At 34.1% G+C, this 20,510-nt stretch overlaps 1 protein-coding gene across 5 annotated transcripts in view; it reads right to left on the bottom strand.

Moving 5' to 3' along the window:
- The window catches only part of LOC101901736 (uncharacterized), a 167,323-nt gene that overhangs the window by 7,978 nt on the left and 138,835 nt on the right, over positions 1–20,510 (bottom strand). The window contains exons 1-2 of one of the 5 annotated variants that reach the window (XM_059122604.1): positions 11,296–11,457; positions 7,854–8,239 (exon numbers count right to left, since the gene is read on the bottom strand). The exons of 3 other annotated variants lie outside the window; for them this stretch is intronic. In XM_059122604.1, the coding sequence (XP_058978587.1) occupies positions 7,854–8,156 (303 nt within the window). In that variant the 5' untranslated portion in view covers positions 8,157–8,239; positions 11,296–11,457. Of the gene's footprint in view, positions 1–7,853; positions 8,240–11,295; positions 11,458–20,510 lie in introns of those variants that run through there. One more of the 5 variants, XM_059122608.1, reaches the window with a different exon arrangement.

Raw genomic sequence — 20,510 nt, 5'->3', positions numbered from 1 at the left:
TAGGGGAGGTACCAGAAGAAATGGTCCGATCTCTACCAGATCTTCTGTTGATGGAAATATTGAGATCTACAAAATCTGAATAAAATCGGGAATTAATTACGCGTTTTGTGAGCTTCGTAATATTCAAAATTTTGACCCATTGTGGGGGAAGTACCAGTAGGATATATTCTGTCTTCGCACCAGACCTTGGGTTAACAAAAATATTGTAATGTGTAAGAGAACCGGATGCTTATTTAGGATTTTATGATAGTTTTGTTTATTCAAAAACCTTGACCCTTTTATGCGGAAGGTACCAGAAGGAATGGTCGGATCTCTACAATTTTTATAAAAGATCTTGTGTTTATGGAAATATTGAGATGTGCCAAGTCTGAATGAAATCGGAAATTAATTTCGCGTTTTGTGAGCTTCATGAATATTCAAAATTTTGACCCTCTGTGGGGGAGGAGCCAGAAGGAGTGGACCGATATATTCCATCTTCACACCAGATCTTTGATTAATAAAAATATTGTGATGTGTGCAATTTGAAGATAATCGGACACTTCCGTCACATTTTATAAAAGTTGAAATTATTCAAAATTTTGATCCTTTGTGGGGGAATGGACCGATATTGTCCATATTCGCACCTGATCTAGCACTGATGTAAATATTAGGATTTGCAAAGTTGGAGCAAAATCGGATTATCCTTTTCTCTTTCTGTGCAATAAATTATTAGTAAAATGTTGAAATTTTGTGGGAGTGGTACCAGAAGGAGTGGACCGATATTGCCCATCTCTGAACTCGATGCAAGTTTGACAATAATATTACGATATACCAAGTTTAGACCAAACCAGATACTCCCTTCGAGAGTTATTCTGCGCACCAGCCAGCCAGACAGACGGACGGACAGACATCTCTAGATCGACTCCAAATGTCGTGAAACGGATTTGGTCCGAAGAGACCTAGGGTATAAAGCCATTTTTTCGATGAGGCACGTTTTGCCGGTTCAAATGATACATATCGTTGAGGGTATAACTAGCCATGTAATACCCCATTAGCCATGTGATACTGTATTAGAAAACCCTCTTAGGTCTAAATCCATTGCGGCCGATTTTGAATTTGAACTACTGCCAAACACTACTGCAAAATAATACCTTTGGTTTTTCACTAAATTGCCATGGTTCTGTCCTGTCCTAAACTCTCTATTCATGCTAAATTCTGTGTCGATTGGTCCTTCATTGTGACCTGGCCTTCAAAAATAATAGGCTTCCATTCTGGCCCAACCCCATGATGTAATGGAAATGTTGGTATTTTTAAATACAAAAGTTATGATCGATTTCGCCCTCTAAATATTATCAGCTAACCATCAAATTGGTTGGCTTCTGCCCTGAGGTATTACATGGCTAGTTACTCTTAATTTTGTGTTCTAGGATATAAAAATAAATGAAAATTGGCATCATCTTCAATGTTGGGAGAGTTCACATGCCATATTGCCTTAATGCAATATTGCCTCAAATATCACTCACCACATTTTTTGAAAACAATTGCCTACATTTAAAGCTTTCCTATGGTAAAGGGCCTAAAGTATTCGGTTCGGCCGATTCATTACTGTTTCTGCCTTTCCTCCACTTTTTTTTCGGACATACCATTTTTCTAGGATATAAGTAATGGGGCATGAGATCTTTCAAATATGGGCACCTCAGCTTAATTTTATCTGGTCTGACTAGCGATAACTATTCATCAAAATCCCTAAGAGCTCGACTTAGCACCTCTGGAACATATCTCCCACAATATATATCTACAATAAAATAATTAACAACATATCAACACCTAGCCTACAACAGTCGTGCATTATCGCATTATCATTATTGTTGTTGTTTTTTATCTCTATGTAATAAATTAAAAAAAAAAAAATATCTTGACGCATTATGACCCGCTCGCTTACGCACTTCTTAAGTGGCCAGATAGCAAGGAACGCTTTCCGAGCTAGCATGTTTATCATTATTATTTAATTAGTTTTGACTTAATTAATTTTAAATGTCAAAACAACATAAACAAACAATTCGGTGAGAGAACCATTTTTAATGGAACGAGAAATGGTTTGTTTTGAAAGCACAGAGAGCGAGAGAGAAGAGAATTCCGTTGAAATTCTCAAGAAAATCAATTAAAGAATTTATTATCGCAAAAATACCTCGATTATCTTTGGTTATCAGTAATGAAAATAAAATAGAAAATAGAAATAATTTGCAAAGTAACTGCAAATACGAAGACAATCACTTGAAAAATAGTTTTGGAAAGTAAATTATCCATACTTCAAGCTTTTTTTTTAATCCATCTAAGAATATTTATTATTAAAAACTAGAAGACCAAAAAAAAAAAAGTAAATAAATGATTAAAATAAATTTTTATTCAGTGTTCCTTTCAATATGTGGACACAAATTTGAATTTTAAAACCAGTGAAGAAAGTCTAAAAATCTGGGGAGACGGACTTTATGACTACATCCTTTTGAATAAAGAGTAGATACCAACTATGATTATACTTATAATTTTAAGTCTTCTGAAACGATTTCTACTAAATTTGACGAGGTATTTGTGCCTTTTCAATTCGGGCTTGTATTACCCATTTGGTGCATAAAAACTCCATCTAAGAACATTTTTATTAAAAACTTGAAGACAAAAAAAAAAAATACATTTTTGAAATACATTTTTATTCAGTGTTTGGACACAAATTTGAATTTTAAAACCAGTAAAGAAAGTCTAAAAGTCTACATACCTTTGCATATGTAGTAGAGCTTCACATTTAAATTATACCAACTATAATTGTAGTTCGGGCAAATCTGAACAGATCTTGATAAAATTTGGCAAAGGTATTTCTGAGCTGTTTTTGATATATTTCCCCAAATATCGTTGTTACAGAGTACATATTGCGGCTGCGGAGTACAAAAATAACAAATCGGATGAACAATATATGTGAGCTGTATCTCGCTTCATTTCCAGCGCACAATGGCCACCAAAATCTCCAGATACCAATTCGTTGGACTATTGTGTCTGGAGTATTTTGGAAAGCAAGGTTGGCACTAAAAATACCAAAGTGTCGATCACCGCAAGCAAGCGCTTCGTCGGGAATAGGCCAAAATACTTCAGAGCAACATTCGGGCAGCGTGTGATGGTTTCATTCGCCGTTTGAAGGCCATAATTCGTGCCAAAGGTGACCAATTCGAACAAATCTAAACCTTTTCTAGAATTTGATGCAATTTCGGACATTTTTTGCTTTCATTCAATAAAAAATAAAAAAAAAATGTAAAAATTATGCCGTTTGACTTTTATGCAGTTTTTTATCTCGCCCTGTATGGGAGCTATATCCAAATCTAAACCGATATCGATAACATTTGGCAAAGGTATTTCGGAGCTGGACCTGTCAATTGGAGGCCAATGTGCGATTTGACACATCTCGATTATTTCCTGTGGGGCTACGTGAAGTCACTGGTTTATGCTGATAAAACAGCAACAATTGACACCTTAGAGGCCAGCATTGTTCGTGTTATTCGTGACATACGGCCAACAGTGCTCGAAAAAGTTGCCAAAAATTGGACGTCTAGAATGAACTACGTCAAGAACAGCCGCGGTGCCCATATGTCCGAAATCATTTTCAAATGTTAAATTTTGATTAAAACTTAATTTTGTGTGTTATCTTTTACCATTTCAAGTTCTAGCGGGCTTAAAAACACCCTGTATTTGCCCAAATATTGTTGTTGCAGAGTGTATATTACGGCTGCGGAGGACAAAAATAACAAATCGGATGAAAAGTATATCTGGGAGCTATAGCTATTAGGATTTTTTTTTTGTAGGTGATTTGAGGGGATTTCTGTAGAGTTTTGTAAGTTCTTTTACATTCGGAATAAATTATAATTTTTAATACTGAAGGAGTATCTGTGTTTTATGTGAATATACCACCCCAAAATTCTATTAGGTACCCATTCCTACTTTCGAATTTTACATTATTTTTTAAATTAATTCAAAGAACTCTCTCTCGGGACACTAATTTCTCTCGCTCTGCATGTTTAATGTTTACAATAACGAAGAAACAATTGAAAGCATTGCTCGCCTTGCCTTGGACCCCATGGAAATACGAAACAGAAAAATCAAACAAACTTTGCTTTTCAAGTTCACTCACCACACTCTAACTATTCAACGCTTCTAGTTTTTTATGTAAACAATACCGATTTTATTCTAAAGCAAAAATAAAAAAAAGAAAAATAAAGAGTAAAAACACATAAGAATAGAGATTTCTTTGTATGATTAACATGAGACATGGGCAGCTGGGGCTGGGTATTGAGATGTTGAACTTTTTTTTCGTCTTTTTTGTTTATCAATGTGAATTACCGGAAAAATATTACGCAGCGACAGACACAAGACATATGGTGTATGAAAAGCAAACCTACATACATACATCTATGTATGAGGCTTTTTATTTTTTTTTTTTTTTTTGTTTGGTTTTATTATTTTTACTTTGGTTTCTTATCATATGAGAAAAAAAATTGTTATTTGTTATCAGTCTTTGCAAACTTGGCTGTTATTTATTTTTCTGCAAATAGTAACATCGGAGACTTGTTGCCAATATTTTTTATTTGAATTTGCTGTTAAAAGATCTATTTTAAGTGAACTCTTGTTTGTCGGGTATATTTCAAAGAAGTCATCAAAATGATGATTTTTTATCAATGCCAGTTTGATTTAACAGGTGAACTGAAATAAACTGGGCACTTGAAGGGGAAATAAACGAATTTAAAAATATTATATTGAAATACTGGGTTAAAAGATATTGCAGCTTTTTGTTTTCTTCCCCCTTTGTCACATAAAACCAGTATGGAAAAGTCAAAAGTCGGCCTGAGCCGGCTTTATGATAACCTACACCACAATGCATATTTAGTAGATCTCCCGTAACAAAAAAAATTATTTAAAGTAGATCATACAACCAATCAGCATTTGGCTTTAGAGCAGTTATAACTTGGTTTCAGAGGGAACTAATATATGGGAGGCTTATCCAATTCTGAACCGACTTTCACTAAATTTGACGGAGACATTTTTATCTTTTATACCACATAACATTGCTATAGAGTGCACGGGAGCTGTAGCTATATCTGAACCGATTTTCACCAAATTTTGATATGCTTGCTTCTAGACTAAATTCGGTTGGATGAGCCAAAATTCAGGACATTTGGTCAAATATTGGTCATTTGATGCACAATTAACCCGAAATCGGTTGATATAAGATATCTGGTACCAAATATCATTGTTGCCGAATGGATATTACGAATGTGAGGGACTTAAACACCATATCCAATGAAACACATACAGGGTGAGATAAAAATACAGCAAAAAAGTCAAACGCCATAATTTTTACGTTTTTTTTTTCAAATTTTATTGAATGGAAGCAAAAAAGGTCGGAAATAGCATCACATTTTAGAAGAAATTTTGTTTTGTTCGAATTGGTCACCTTTACACGAATTATGGCCTTCAAACGGCCAATGAAACCGTCACACGCTGCCCGAATGTTGCTCTGTGGTATTTAGGAGATCGGCACTTTGGTATTGTTTAGTGCAAACCTTGCTTTCCAAAATACTCCAGACACAATCGTCCAACGGATTGGTATCCGGAGATTTTGATGGCCATTGTGTGCTGGAAATGAAGCAAGGAACCTCATTTTGTAACCATTCTTGTTTGGGGCGTGCCGAGTGCGATGGTGCTGAGTCCTGTTGGAATGTCCAAGGTCTGCGGCCAAAATGTTTGCGTGCCCAAGGCTTTAATACACCCTCCAAAATATTTTCGGATTTTTTTCTGATGCCACGGTCGATTAATACGAGCGGAGAGCGATCATCGGCTGTTATGGCGGCCCACACCATCACCATGGCCGGCGCTTGAGTTCTGGTGGCCAAGCGAAGGTACACATTTTCAACTGACCTCTTTGGCAAGTAAACACGATTATTTTGTTTGTTTACAAACTGCTGGACAACGAATGTTTTCTCATCGGAAAAAAACAAATTTGACAGTTCACCACTTTCGGGCAAGCGAAGCAAATTTTTTGCTCTTTTGAGTCTATTTTCTTTCTGTTGCGGTTTAAGTTCTTGCACTCTTTGGAATTTCAATAGCTTTACTCCGAGTTCATTTTTCAATATTTGCTGAATGGAATATTGAGATATGTTCAGCTCACAAGCCATTTTTCGGCCACTGCGACGCGGATTTCGATCAAGTCGCTTCTTTATTTTTCGAACCATTTCTGCTCATGTTGCTGTTTTTTTAAGTCCACTTCCTTAACGTCACCTAAGCTACGAGTATCACGGTAACTATCGATGGTACGAGACACAGAAGATTTCTTCACATTTGAATGCTAGAATGCTCTAACGATAGCCACTTGTGGTTTTCCAGCCCAAAATAAAGAAATCACACTATCACGCTTGAATTCCATCACGAATACATTTTTTTCTGGAAAATTCTCACCAAAATGCTTTTGCTTTTGTACGCTTGTAAACAATATAATGAGCTGTCACTGGAATAATTTTAATAGCTGTCGGACCAGTGGCTTAGAAATGATAGCAGTCTGAAGTTGGTTGCAGTTTTTTCCTCTCGCCCTGTATAGCCCATTTTTAATGCTAAAAGTCCTGCTGACCTAAAACGCATCTGAGTAAAATTTTATGAACCTACATCATTTTGTTCGGGAGCTAGATTTGAAATCGTCATAGAGTTGTATTCTGATAAGATTACATATATTTTGTAGGGTCTAAAATATATATTTCGAGATGTTACAAAAGGAATGACAAACTAATGTACCCTTCATACTTTGGTGGAGGGGATAACAAAAAATAAAAGAGAATTACAAAAAAATCTGAATCTGAAGAGCTTCCTCTTTGTCTAAAGCTCTATTCTCTGTACAATGTAACTTCGGCACTGTGATTGCCAGTACAAACTAAAGTCCAAATTTTATGAGATTCTCGTCGGGAAGTAAAATCTGCACTTTCTTTTTCGTTTTCCTCTAAAGGCCATAATTTCTTTTTCGATGTTATAACACAAAAATTTCGACCATCTTCGACCAATAAATATTTGGAATTTTCACATTTACACCTGTTTTCAAACATATTTATTGGCATAATGCGCCATAAAAGATTTATGTTTGGTCTACGCCTGCTCTATCATTTTGAGGCTTATAATACATCTACATATTTTGTTGGCATATTATTTTTTTTCTTTGTATTACAAAAGCTGACCTACTCTGTGGCCCTTGGGGTTGCCGGCATGTGGATATGTTTCATGGAAAGAATGGCGTGCCTTTCTCCCTCCCTTCCTCCTCGGCAATGTGCCACCAAGTATGCCTGGTGGAATATTTTCTTATATTATTTTTTAGTTGGCCAAGTTTTCTTTATGGCCAACGGCAAAGAAAATGGTTTTTATGTTTCAACTACCCCCGGGTGAATGGATGGTTGTGTGTCATTGGTCTGTTGGTTGGTCGATCATCATAAAATAGAGCAGGTTAAGTTATACGCACACACACGCACAAATATTAAAAATATTGAAGTACATCAATATACACTCAAACCGTTTACAACATTGAAAATATTCATATACATTGACCATATTTAGATGTGAGCAATTACAACCAAAAAAATACAACATTAAAAGCATTGCTTCTTTTCGTCTTTAAATAAAAATTTGAAATGATTTTTTTTTTTCATTATTTTTGTTAATAATAATTTATGTAATGAGAAAGAAAAAAATATATGAAATATTTCTTGTTTTCTGCCAAATTAATATGTGGGAGAGGATGATGATGGTGATGGGGTTTTTTTTTTTTTGTAGTTATTTAGTTATTATTATGCAACACATACACTTTTTGCAATATATTTTTTGTTAGGATAGGGGCTACTATCGACATTGCTGATATCGGTGATGTTGGCCGAATTGTTACTGCTAATCTTGCTGCCATTGCTGCTGTTGTTGTTGTAGCTGTTTTCAGTAATGATGCTATTGCCAATGTTGTTGTTGCTGTTGTTACTGTTGGCACTGTTCAAATGATTATGACCACAACGTATAAAAATAAAGCCCTCATTACTCAGTGACGTTGCCGATTTGGTATTTGAATGATGATTCGACGAATGATTGTGATGACGTTTTAGGGGAAATTTAAACATAGTGTGTGGATGTTGTTTTGGGCTTTTCTTCGTATGCTATTTTTTTACTGTTGGCTTTATTTATATCTAACTAAAATTAATCACTACAAAACATAAAAACAAAATAATATTGAATTAAAAAAAATATAGAATAGTAGAGAAATGAACGATGAAAAACAAGGGGATAGGAATAATAGAAAACATGAATAAAGTACAAGAAATAATAGGAAAATTAAAAATGAATATTCTTAAGAAGTCAAAGAAGTCCCGTTGTTTGTTTTTAACCCTTGAAGGAGAACAAAAAAAAAAACTAAACTTTATATTAACAAGTTAAAAAGTATCAGTCGGTTTTGCCGACAAATATAAAACAAATATAAAACCAGTAAAGAAAGTCTACACCACTTTACTAATTTAGTAGAGCTGCGCATGGCAATTAAAATTTTTTATGGGAGAATTCAATCATACACGCTATGATTATAATTTAATTTAAAGTTCAAAGGAATAAATATGCCGAAGCATTTGTATATTTTAAATTCGGACTTGTATTGCCCATTTGGTGCACAATTAATTTGAAATCGGATATATATGGGAGCTATATCCAAATCGGAATCGATCTCGAAAAATTTGGCAAAGATATTTCTGAGCTGTAGTTGATATATTTCCCTGAATATCGTTGTTACGGAGTGCATATTACGGCTGTGGGTAACAAATATGACAAATCGGATGAACAATATATATGGGAGCTATAGCTTTATCTGAACCGATCTTCACCAAATTTGACATACTAGCTTCTAGACTCAATTCGGTCGTAAGTGCCAAATTTCATCCTATTTGGGCAAATATTAGACGTTTGGTGCACAATCAAAGGTAAATCGGACGAAGTTATATATTGAAGCTATATCCAAATCTGAACCGATGTCGATAAAATTTAGCAAATGTATTTCTGAGCTGTATTTGATATATTTCCCAAAATATTGTTGTTACAGAGTGCATATTACGGCTGCGGAGGACAAAAATAACAAATCGGATGAAAAATATATATGGGAGCTACAGCTATATCTGAACCGATTTCGATCAAATTTGGCATACTTATTTTCACTTATTTTCACTTGTCCAATCTGAACGTACGTGCAAAATTCCATACTATTCGGACTGATATTACAAGTTTGGTGCACAATAAAAGGCAAATCGGACGAAGATATATATGGGAGGTATATCTAAATGTTGACCGATTATCTCCAATTTCAATAGGGTTCGTCCTTGGGCCAAACAAATGATTTATGCAAAATTTTATCTGGATAGGGCAATAAATGCGAACTGTACTTTGCTTACAAATATACATGGACAGACGGACGGACATGCATTATTTTTTTGCATTTTATAATCGTTTTGGTTATTCAAAACTTTGACCCTTTGTGGAGGAGGTACCAGAAGGAAAGGTCCTATCTCTATTATCTTAAAAACAGATCTTGTTTTAAAGATATATTGAGATGCACCAAGTCTGAATGGAATCGGATGTTAATTTCGCGTTTTATGAGCTTCATGGGTATTCAAAATGTTGACTCTTTGTGGGGGAGGTACCAGAAAGAGTGGACCGATATATACCATCTTCACACCAGGCCTTGGGTTGATAAAAATATTGTGATGCGTGGAAATTAGACTCTTACATTTTTTGTCTTACATCACATTTTATAAGAGTTATAATTTTTCAAAATTTTGACACTTTGTGGGGGAGGTACTTGATGGAGTGGACCGATATTGTCCGTTTTCGCACCTGACCAAGCACTGAGGCAAATATAATGATTTGCAAAGTTGGAGCAAAATCGAATTATACATTATCTTTCTGTGCAGCAAAAAAATCCATCTTTTGTGGAGGAGGTAGCAGAAGGAGTAGACCGATTTTGCCCATCTCCGACTCGAACTAAGTTTGACAGAAATATTACGATCTACCAAGTTTGGACCACATGGGATATTTCCTTCGAGAATTATCGTGGATACCAGCCAGTTAGACAGACGGCCGGACAGACGGGCATCGCTAGATTGACTCCAGCCGTATCCGTATCAAGTGATTTATGCCCTGTGTAACTATATGACTCAGGGTATAAAAACATCACCGTGTCTTATTCTCACTGGGTCAAGTTCATCGATTTCTATGTCATCACATGTTGTCTCCATACAGCCTAAACTATTGCCCTAAATTTTGTGGACAAGGACGCATCTTGTTTGACAAGAGATTGATATGTTTGACATTTACAAGTCATAAAAGGCATATTTCTATTAGGAAATCTTCACATTGTTGACAAATTAGTGGTCTATTTATAGAAAATACCACATACAACACTTTGCCAAGGTGCTGACAATTTATGAGAGGATTAACCTGAACCTAAACGAGGGTGGGGGCATTCTTTTGATATATATATATATGTATTTTTAAATATAATAAATGGGACAGTGGTTTTCAGTGGTTTTCCTTTTGAATCGTCATAAGAGGAGTCAACATATATCGAACATTGGCTGAGAGTATAAATCTTTTGACAAAACCGACTGATAGGGTATTTTGATGTGAAATCGAACACTTTTCGCAAAGATGTTGACTTTTAATACAAGTCCACATTGAGTTTGTTACATTGTCTGATTATTACACAGACTAGATATGGTATTCTGTTGCCCTGTTCAATTTCCATCACGAATTGGATTTTTGGATTATAGGAATTCAAAATGTCCAACGTTGAATTAATGTCCTTTTCCTTACCATATTCATTTAGTTCCAAACTATTCCATATTGAGAAATGTAAATGATTTTTAAAATACCCGAAATATTTAAATATTTTTTTAAGTCAGAACATTTTAGAACATTTTTTTGTCTGTTTTTTGCCATTCAAGGGTTAAAAGAAATTTGCCGGAAAAATAATAAAACAGCAAAGCAAAGGCTCACGTAGATTGCTCACATCACAGAATATAAACTATGAAATATTAGGCAAATTGCCAAAAAATTATTTCTTGTACTTTAAACAAAATAGATAAATTTTAAAGAAGTAGAAGAAAGAAGAAGGGATAGGGAATATGAATACAGCATTAGATTTTACAAGAATACAATAACAAAATAAATTAAAACACAAAATATACAAAAAAAAAAAAAAAACATTAAAAATTGCAACACTTTTTCCGCATAAGGAGGAGATTTGTCTTCGGTGACAAATATTCAGTTTCTATTTTAAGAAAATAGAAAAAAAAAAACATCAGCACATTTAAAGCGTATTTGAAATTTTGTTACACATTTATTCGTTTTTTAGTTTAGTTTTTTATTATTTGTTTTTACTAAATCCGTAAAAGAATCTCTATTTACAAAATATTTTCTTTTTATGTTTTCTTTAATTTTTTGTTTTTGGATTTTCTTCTGAAATGCTAAAAAGCCAGCGCACTAAAACAAACATTTCATGTCAGGTATTTTAAGCTGAGCAGCAACAACAAAAAATAAATCACCATAAAAAAATATTTAAAAATAAAACACTTTATTTTGTCGTTCGTCGGTGTAGCAGCAATAAACGTTGTCGTCGTCTTCGCCAAATTCCTCACCAGGAATTTTCTATCTCATTTTGGTGTTCCATATAATAAACAATTAAACTTTTAAAAATAGAAATTCACACCGCGCTTATTTTCCACTTTTTTACGAGGAGCTAAAAAACGTTTTCTGCTTCTTAAATTAATCGTTGGACGATATTTATCACATTTGCAAGTTGTATTTTCTTATTTTATTTTTATTTTTGGTTTTTATTTGTCAATCGAAGTGAAAAATATATGTTGGAGTAGCTGTCAGTTGTGTGGTAGTGGCAACAAGAAGCAGCAACATTGGCGGCGATCGTTTCGAACTAAACAACTAAACGGATGAAAATCGTAAAAATAACTAAAATAAAAACAAAACTCAAACAACAGCGAAATGATCGACAACACTAAATAAAAAGCCAAGAGAGATAGAGAGAGCAAGGAAACTATCGACAGAGAGATCAGCATATCTGCGTAACTGAGGTCTTTTTTCACGCAAAGACTAAATGGTGCTGAACATATCCACCCGTCAGTTTGGGAGAACCCCCGCCAAAAACAAATGCTAGCAAAAAAAGAAATAATCAAAACATTAGCCACACATCAGCCCAACACCACCAACAGCAATAATAACAACAAATTTAAGTAAAATGTATCTCAGTGTTTGGGGGTTTAGTTCTCACCAACAACAACCCCCCACACTCAGAGACAGACAGGCAGAGCATTAAAAACAAAACTAAACAATGAGAGTGGGAGAGCAAAGCAAATGTATCTCAAGTGTTTAGTCCACTTGATGCGCGCGCATTTGGTGATCTTTTGAAGATTGTTGATGGTAGTGTTGCTAACTCACATAAGGTAAAAAAAATCACTAGATCTTTTTGTTGATGAATCATCACAACGACTCAAAAAAAAAATTTGGAGCAAACATGAGTCGAGGTAATGTTAGCTAAGTATCTTTTACACGAGGGTCAGGCTTGGTGAGTTGGCGTGTGATAAGGCTGGGTTTTTTGAACGAAAAGTACCAAAATGTACTTAAAATTAAATTTGTAAAAAAAATTGTATGTAATGGAATGAGCTAAAGAGTTTTTGGAAATTCAAACTTTAGGGTGACGAAAAGTTCTTAAATGGTACTAAACTTCTAAAATGGTATTATTCGGTATTATGTGAATGGATAGAGCTAAAAACTTGAAATTCGGTATGAGAATCAAGGATGGAAAGAAAGTTTGATAATGTGTACTATGTATGCGAATGGCGCTAAATTTGGAAGAGTTTAGTGTGAACGGATGAAGCAGGAATTTTGAAAATTTGTATTGGGGTCCCTGTTGGTAGTAGGTTTTTAATAAAGAAGTGGTTTTGGTAATGTGTACTACGAAATGTACTAAATTGTACTACATTTGGTACAATTTGATATTGAGTTAACAGATAGTACTTGAGTCGCTGTTCATGTGTAGCCTGGCCAAATGGAGTTAGTTTCGGAAAGGTGTATTACAATTGTACGAAAAGTACTGAAGTACTGAAATGTAGTACTACATTTTAAATTTTATATTTATGTCGCTCTTGAAATCTGCAATTGAGATATTGATTGTTTTTTTTAATGTGTACTAGAATTGTTCCAAAAGTACTCAGAGGCACTAAATTGTGTATTTGGGGAAGGGATAGAGCCTGGAATCCCGAAATTTGATATTGAGGTCTCTGTTGATATCTGGAAGTGAGGTATGGATGGGGTTTTGGAAAGGTGTGCTATAAATGAACGAAATGTACTGAATTGTACTATATTTGGTATTGGGTGAAGGGATAGAGATAAGATTCTGATATCTGGTATTGAGATCACTTATGGTATCGGGAATTGAGATATGAAGAAGGTTTTGGAAGTGTGTACTATACCAAAAGTACTAAATAGTACTAAATTTGGTATTGGGTGAAGAAAGAAAAATTGGATGTGGGTCCATTTTACTACCGTCCTCCTCGGTAAACTTTAAAATCAAAGATTTTGAGGACTTTTTGTTGTAAAAGGTAAACATTTGCTCATTATTCTTTCGAAAAAGGAAAAACTCGAATAATATAGTCTGAAAACATAGTTCGATATATGATGTTTTGAAAAAAAAAGTCAAGCTGAATAAATTGTGCACTTTGAGTACTATAAAACCTTACACGAACTTTTGGAACCAATCTAAAATTTTAAGGTAGACAAGTAGCGGGCACTTGTATATATTTTGGAATTATAGCTACATATGAACCGATTTTCATCCAATTTCATGATCTTTGTTTTAAGCTGATTTCGATCTTGGTATGAAATTACACATTTAGTGTGCCAAAAAAAATGAAGTTTGGTCAAAATATCTGAATCTGAAAGGATAACAACTCACTCAAATTCAGCAAGAGCACTTCTGGGAGTGGAAAAAATCCAGCAAACTATATTTTTCGACGCTGCTCGAAAAATATTATTTTTCATGAAATCCAGTCAACACAGCTTCATCCCCTTTCAATCTATTTTTAATATTGTGATTATCTAATAACTTACAAGTTTCCCACTACTAGAAGTGCAAGAAAAAAAAACGCCAAAATAGCATCACTCTTTCCAAGTGGTAGTTCAAAGCGGTAAACAGAAGACTGCCATATGTAACGAATCAATAACAATTGAAATTGTTTTCACATTCATTCATACATATTTTAAAATAAATGTCATTGTAATTGAATTATTGAATTACAATTTTTCGGTCATTAATTTTTATTTTATCAATAAAAAGAAAAAAATTAAGATAAAATTTATAAAAAAATTTCTTAGTTTACAAGAGTAGACAAAAAATGAAAGTTGTGGTGTTTGATTTTTATAAAAAAAAACAACGAGCAACAAATGAAAAACAATTCAAGAGAACAAATAAAAAACACTTTCTTTTTTTACGTACAATTCTAAGTATTTTTAGGCACATAGGTGTTTTGTTTAAAATAATAAAAAAACACTACTGGTTGAATGAACTTTAATAAGACACACATGAACACCCACAGATTTACAAGTGCGGTTAAACTACACTACACTTGACGATATTTGATGATAATTAAATTAAAAAAAACGGTTTTTTAATTACATCCTAATTGGTGATAAGTATAAGCTGATTGAGAGCCTTATTGCGGTTGAAAACTTCTTTATGGACACATGATCATTAAAATTTTATTTATGAATAAATGCGATATTAATAAATTATAAAAATATTACTCAAAAGCTAAAAAAATATTAGTTGGTCCCATAAAATTCACAAGCCAAAAAAAAACAGTTTTTTGGTAAAGAGAGCCAGTTTCTGGTGTGATGTAGTCCTTAAACTTTTACTGAATATGAATTTTGTAAGCAAAAATTCCACCTTAAAATTGTGTATTTGTACCACCAGTTCATTTAAGTACTCAAAATGCACAATTTATATACCCTACAACACATTATGGTAAGGGTGTTGTGTCTTTGTGCATTTGTTTGTAACATGGAGAATGAAGACCCATACTTACTTTTGAAGATCTTCATAAAATCACTTTCTGAGTCGATTTGTGAACAAAATAAAAGTCGCATTTATTATCCGATTGAGATGAAATTTTCCTAATAATATTTGTTTGGGCCAAGAACGAACTCTGTTGAAATTGATGAGGATTGCTTCAAATTTAGATATTGTTTCCCATATATATCTTTAACCGATTTCGGGTAAATTGTGAAGCAAATGGTCGATATTTGTTAATAAGTCCTGAATTTATGTAAATCCGACCGAATTTAGTGTAGAAACAAGTGCATCTAATATGGTGAAAATATATATATATATATATATATATATATATATATATATATATATATATATATATATATTAAGTCTACAAGTGAGTACATCAAATTTGGAGAAAATCGGTTCCGATATAGCTATACCTCCTATATATATGTTTCACCCGATTCGGTGGTAAAGTCCCTCGCATGCGTAATATGCACTCCACAACAATGATATCTGATACCGGACATCAGATTCAACTCGAAAATACCTCTGCCAAATTTTATTAAGATCGGTTGAGATTTTTATATAGCTTCGCTCTTCATCCGGTTTTACGGTTATCGCTCACCAAAATTGAATAGATTTTTTTCATATTCAACCGAATTTTACCATTTGTTGAAACTCCGTCCGGTATACCTATTGCTCCAATAAATATTCTTTAATATACTCCAGTCATATCATGTACTATACAGCAATGATGTTTGGTTCATACGCATAGAGGTGTATAGCCGGCCTCGCCCGACTTTAAACCTTTTCTTTTTGCACCAACAAGTCTTCAAATTCCAAAAAAAACCTTCATATCTGAATTCCAGATACCCACAGAGACCTCAATATCTAATTTGAGCATTCATTTTTGCATTTTCAAACCAATCTCCATATGGCAACCTCACATATGAACAGTGATCTTAATATCAAATTTCAGTATTAGAGCTCTGAAACTTCCTCCATTACCAAATTTAATTCTACAAAGTACAAATAAAGTACGCATATCCGAAACCAATTCCTTCTCCCAACCATAGACACCAACAGTGACATATACATCAAATTTCAGGATTTCAGCTCTATTCCTTCACTTAATACCAAATTTAGTACCTTTCATAAAATTATAGTACACATTTCCAAAACCACCTCCATATCTCAATTCCAGAGGCCAACAGATACCTCAATATCAAATTTGAGCATTCAGGCCCTCTCTGCTTACCTAATACTAAATTGAGTACAACTCGAAAGGGCAAATTATTAAAATAAGTACCATATAGTACTATTTGTACAAATAAAGGACGCATTGTCAAACCACAGCCAAATCTCAAAAACTGACACCATATTATCAAATTTGATAATTTTATCTCTGTTTCTTCACCCAATACCATTCAGTACCATTTAGTACTTTTCGTACAATTATAGTGCACTTGTCCGAAACCACCTCCATATGTGAAGGCAATACAAAAACACCACCGTAATACTAAATTTTCGATTTCAAACACTATCACCAATACCGAATTGTACCAATAACAGTGCTATTTAGTATATTACGTGCAATTGTAGTACCCATTTCCAAAACCACCTCTTTATCACAAAGCTACAACAAAGAGGCACACCAATACAAAATTGTAAAATTCCAACTCCATTTGTTCACCCTAAACCAATCGGTTCCAAATATAGTAACATTTAGTACAGTTCACACATTTCCAAAACCACCTTAACCATATATCAAACTTACTTCCCAACCATGATACCTCAACCTCATATCAAATTTCAAGTTTTAACTCTATCCATTGACATAATACCAAATGGTACCATTTTAGAAGTTTAGTACGTAACCTTAAAGTTCGAATTTAAAATAACCCTTTGGTACATCTCTGCTACACTTCATCAGTGACTCTCATTCCAAATTTTAGAATTCCGTTCGTCCAATACAAATTATTCAAGTTTTAGTACATTTTAGTACTTTTCGTACCCTTTTAGTATGTATTTCCAAAAACCCAGCCTGATCGTACGCCTACGCACCCAGACTGACCCTCATGCAAAATTTCAAAATTCTAGTTTTTGCCGTTTCATCTGGCGCTTCGCTACTTTTAATATAAATACAGATATATTTTCTAGATCCCAAAATACAACTTTCTTTTGAAATTTTAGGGAAAAAACTTCAACAAGACCAATATTTCAATTTCCCGGCAAACTAATTTAAATTATTATATATTTTAGGATAAGCACCTCATAGTACTTTTTCTGTAGCAAATTCGTACTCCAACCTCGGCATGTGTCACGCCAGTCTGTCTGTCTGTCAGTCTATCACAACAGCGGCGGTTGACACATGAAAAACGTTTCATTTTAAAATATTGCGCTCATAACAACAACATTTTCTCTTTGAGATTATTTCAAAATGTCACAATCCGAAAAAAAACACGGATGTTGTTGTAGTTTTTCTTTCTTACATAAAGAAAATAAAATAAATGAAATGAAATGTTTGAAATTAGATAATTTGAATACAACGAATTCATTGTATGTTTGTATATGAGTTAACCAAGTCGTATGCATGTATGAATGTACATACATACGTATGTGTAATGAATGTATGGGTTAGTTTAAGAATAATAAGTGTCCATTCATCCATCCATCCATCCATGCCATCCGCATGAATTTTTTGTTTATTTATTTATTTTATTTTTAATTGTTGTTGTAGACGCTGTTGTAATGATGTTTGTGTTTTTCGTCTTTGTCTGCATATGAATATGGGCAATTTCTTTTCGGATTTTTTTTTTTTTTTTTTTTTTTTGAAAAAAGCTCTTGTACTTGTTTATCTTTTGTAGTTATATTTTTAGTTTAAAATTCCTCGTTGTGTTTTCTAATTAGGTGTGGAAAATGTGTGACTAGTGTTTTGATGCCGCTTTGCGTTTTAGTACTTGGAAAATTAATTAATGGGGATTTTTTTTTGACATTCGCTTTGTAGCTCAGCGACACCTTTGCGGTTGAGGTTGTGACATTCAGTTTGGATGGTAGCGTAGAGGGAATTTGCACAGTGTATGATCAGTAATATTGCCGAAGACACAATATATGTAGCACCGTCATCAGTAATATTTCCAAGGAATCTCAATCTGAAAATGTTCAAAATTTTGGAAATGATGGGAAATTTCCGCATCTATTTATTTTACTATACGAGGAAAACTGACAAAACGTCGCTATATCTTCCACTTTTAGCTCTATTTTCATAATCTACCGAATTTTTCCTTTAATTGTTTTTTTTTTTTGTACAGTGTAATTTTGCTATCACACCCAGCCTACCGAAATAACCATTTAAGATCCCAGGTCTCTTTGGACCAAATCCAATTTTTGGACATTAGGAGTCGATCTAGCGATGTTCGTCCGTCCGTCTGTCTGGCAGGTGCGCATGATAACTCTCGAAGGGAGTATAAAATTTGGTTCAAACTTGGTACATCGTGATATTTTTGTCAAACTCAGATCGAGTTCCGAGATGAGCAAGATCGGTCAACTCCTTCTGGTACCTCCTCCACAAAATGTCGAAAATAAAAAAAATATATTTTCTGCACAGAAAGACTTTGCAAATCCAAATATTGGCTTCAGTGCTAGGTCAGGTGCCTCCTCCACAAAAGGCTTATATTTTGAATAACTAAAACGATCATAAAATCCGAAATAAGCATCCGGTTCCCTTTAAATTACACACATGTCATTATTTTAACTAACACAAGATCTACTCTGAAAATGGGATATATCGGCGCACTCCTTCTTGTACCTCTTCGACAAAGGGGGACAATTTTAAATATCCATGAAGCTCAACAAGTAAAAAATCAGTAAGTTCGAACTCTGATTACCCTCTACCATTTAGAACGAATTTTAAAATTCCTAAAAAATAACATTCGCCAAAAATTTTGTTAAAATCTTAAAAATACCGAATATGGCCGTTATATTGGGGTCTATACGAAGACGTGGACCTGCATAGGCAATTTTTGTCATAAACCGTTACAATATTGAAATACGAAACGGGAAAAAATCCTGTGAATTATGTAGCTAAAATCATCAAAATATCGAATATAAGGAGGTACCGATTCATGGGTCCTGTACGAAGGCCTGGACCTGCATAGACAATTTTCTGTCATAGACCATGAAGTTCCCATTACGAACCTCAAATACCAAATTTGAAACAATTCCGGCGAATAATGTTACTAAAATCATCAAAATACCCAATATCGGGAGGTACCGTTATGTGGAGGCTATACGAAGACGTGGATCTACATAAGCAATTTTTTTGCCATAGGTTATAGTACGTACCATTACGAATTCTAGGTACGAAATTTAAAACAACTCCGGTGAATAACGTGAATAGAATTGCCAAATATCGAATATCGAGGATACCGTTGTATGTGGGCTATACGATATCGTGGACCTATTATTTCTCTTCCAGGGAGTAAAGTGATTGAAAAGAACTTCTAGTATGCATTTTTAGACATCCATTGCTAAAATCATCAAAATTACGAATATAGGGAGGTACCGTTATATTGGGGATATACGATATAGTGGACCTATATAGACAATAATCTTCCAAGCTATGAAGTACTCAGAAGGAAATCCTTATGTGGATTTTCAGACAATTTTATTGAAAAATTTGGCTAAAATCATCAAAATACCGAATGTCGGGGGGTACCGTTGTATGGGGGCTATACGATATCGTAGACTCAAATAAACAATTCTCTCCCAGGGGGTAAAGTACTCAAAAATAACTCCTTGTGTTTATTATCATATTTTTCTCCATACTATGTATGGTGTAGGATATGGGGCCTATACGAAGACGTGGACCTGCACAGATAATTTTCTGTGTTATGCTGCGCTATCTATTACGAACTTCAAATCCCAATTTGGAACGATTCCGTTAAATAATGTCGCTGAAATCATCCAAATACCGAACATTGGGGGGTACCGTTATATGGGGGCTATATGAAGACGTGGACCTACATGGTTAATTTTTTGACTTAGGATGTAGTATCCATTACGAACTTCAATTACCAAATTTGAAACGATTCCGGTGAATAATGTCGCTAAAATCATCAAAATACCGAATATCGGGAGGTACCGTTATATGGGGGCTATATGATAACTTGGACCTATATGGCCCATTTACGAACTTAACCTACCTACTACCAAAATATACATGTGTGTAAAATTTTAGCCTTCTATCTCAATTTTTTCGAAAGATAGCGTGATTACAACAGACAGACACACAGACCGACAGACGTACATGGCTAAATCGTCTTAGAATTTTACGCTGATCAGGAATATATATACTTTGTTGGGTCTGATA

This window comes from Musca domestica, unplaced genomic scaffold, assembly GCF_030504385.1.
Source record: "Musca domestica strain aabys unplaced genomic scaffold, Musca_domestica.polishedcontigs.V.1.1 206, whole genome shotgun sequence".
NCBI classification, from domain to species: domain Eukaryota; kingdom Metazoa; phylum Arthropoda; class Insecta; order Diptera; family Muscidae; genus Musca; species Musca domestica.
Note: the sequence above shows the minus strand (reverse complement) of the source record. Positions and strands in the feature narration are given on the sequence as shown.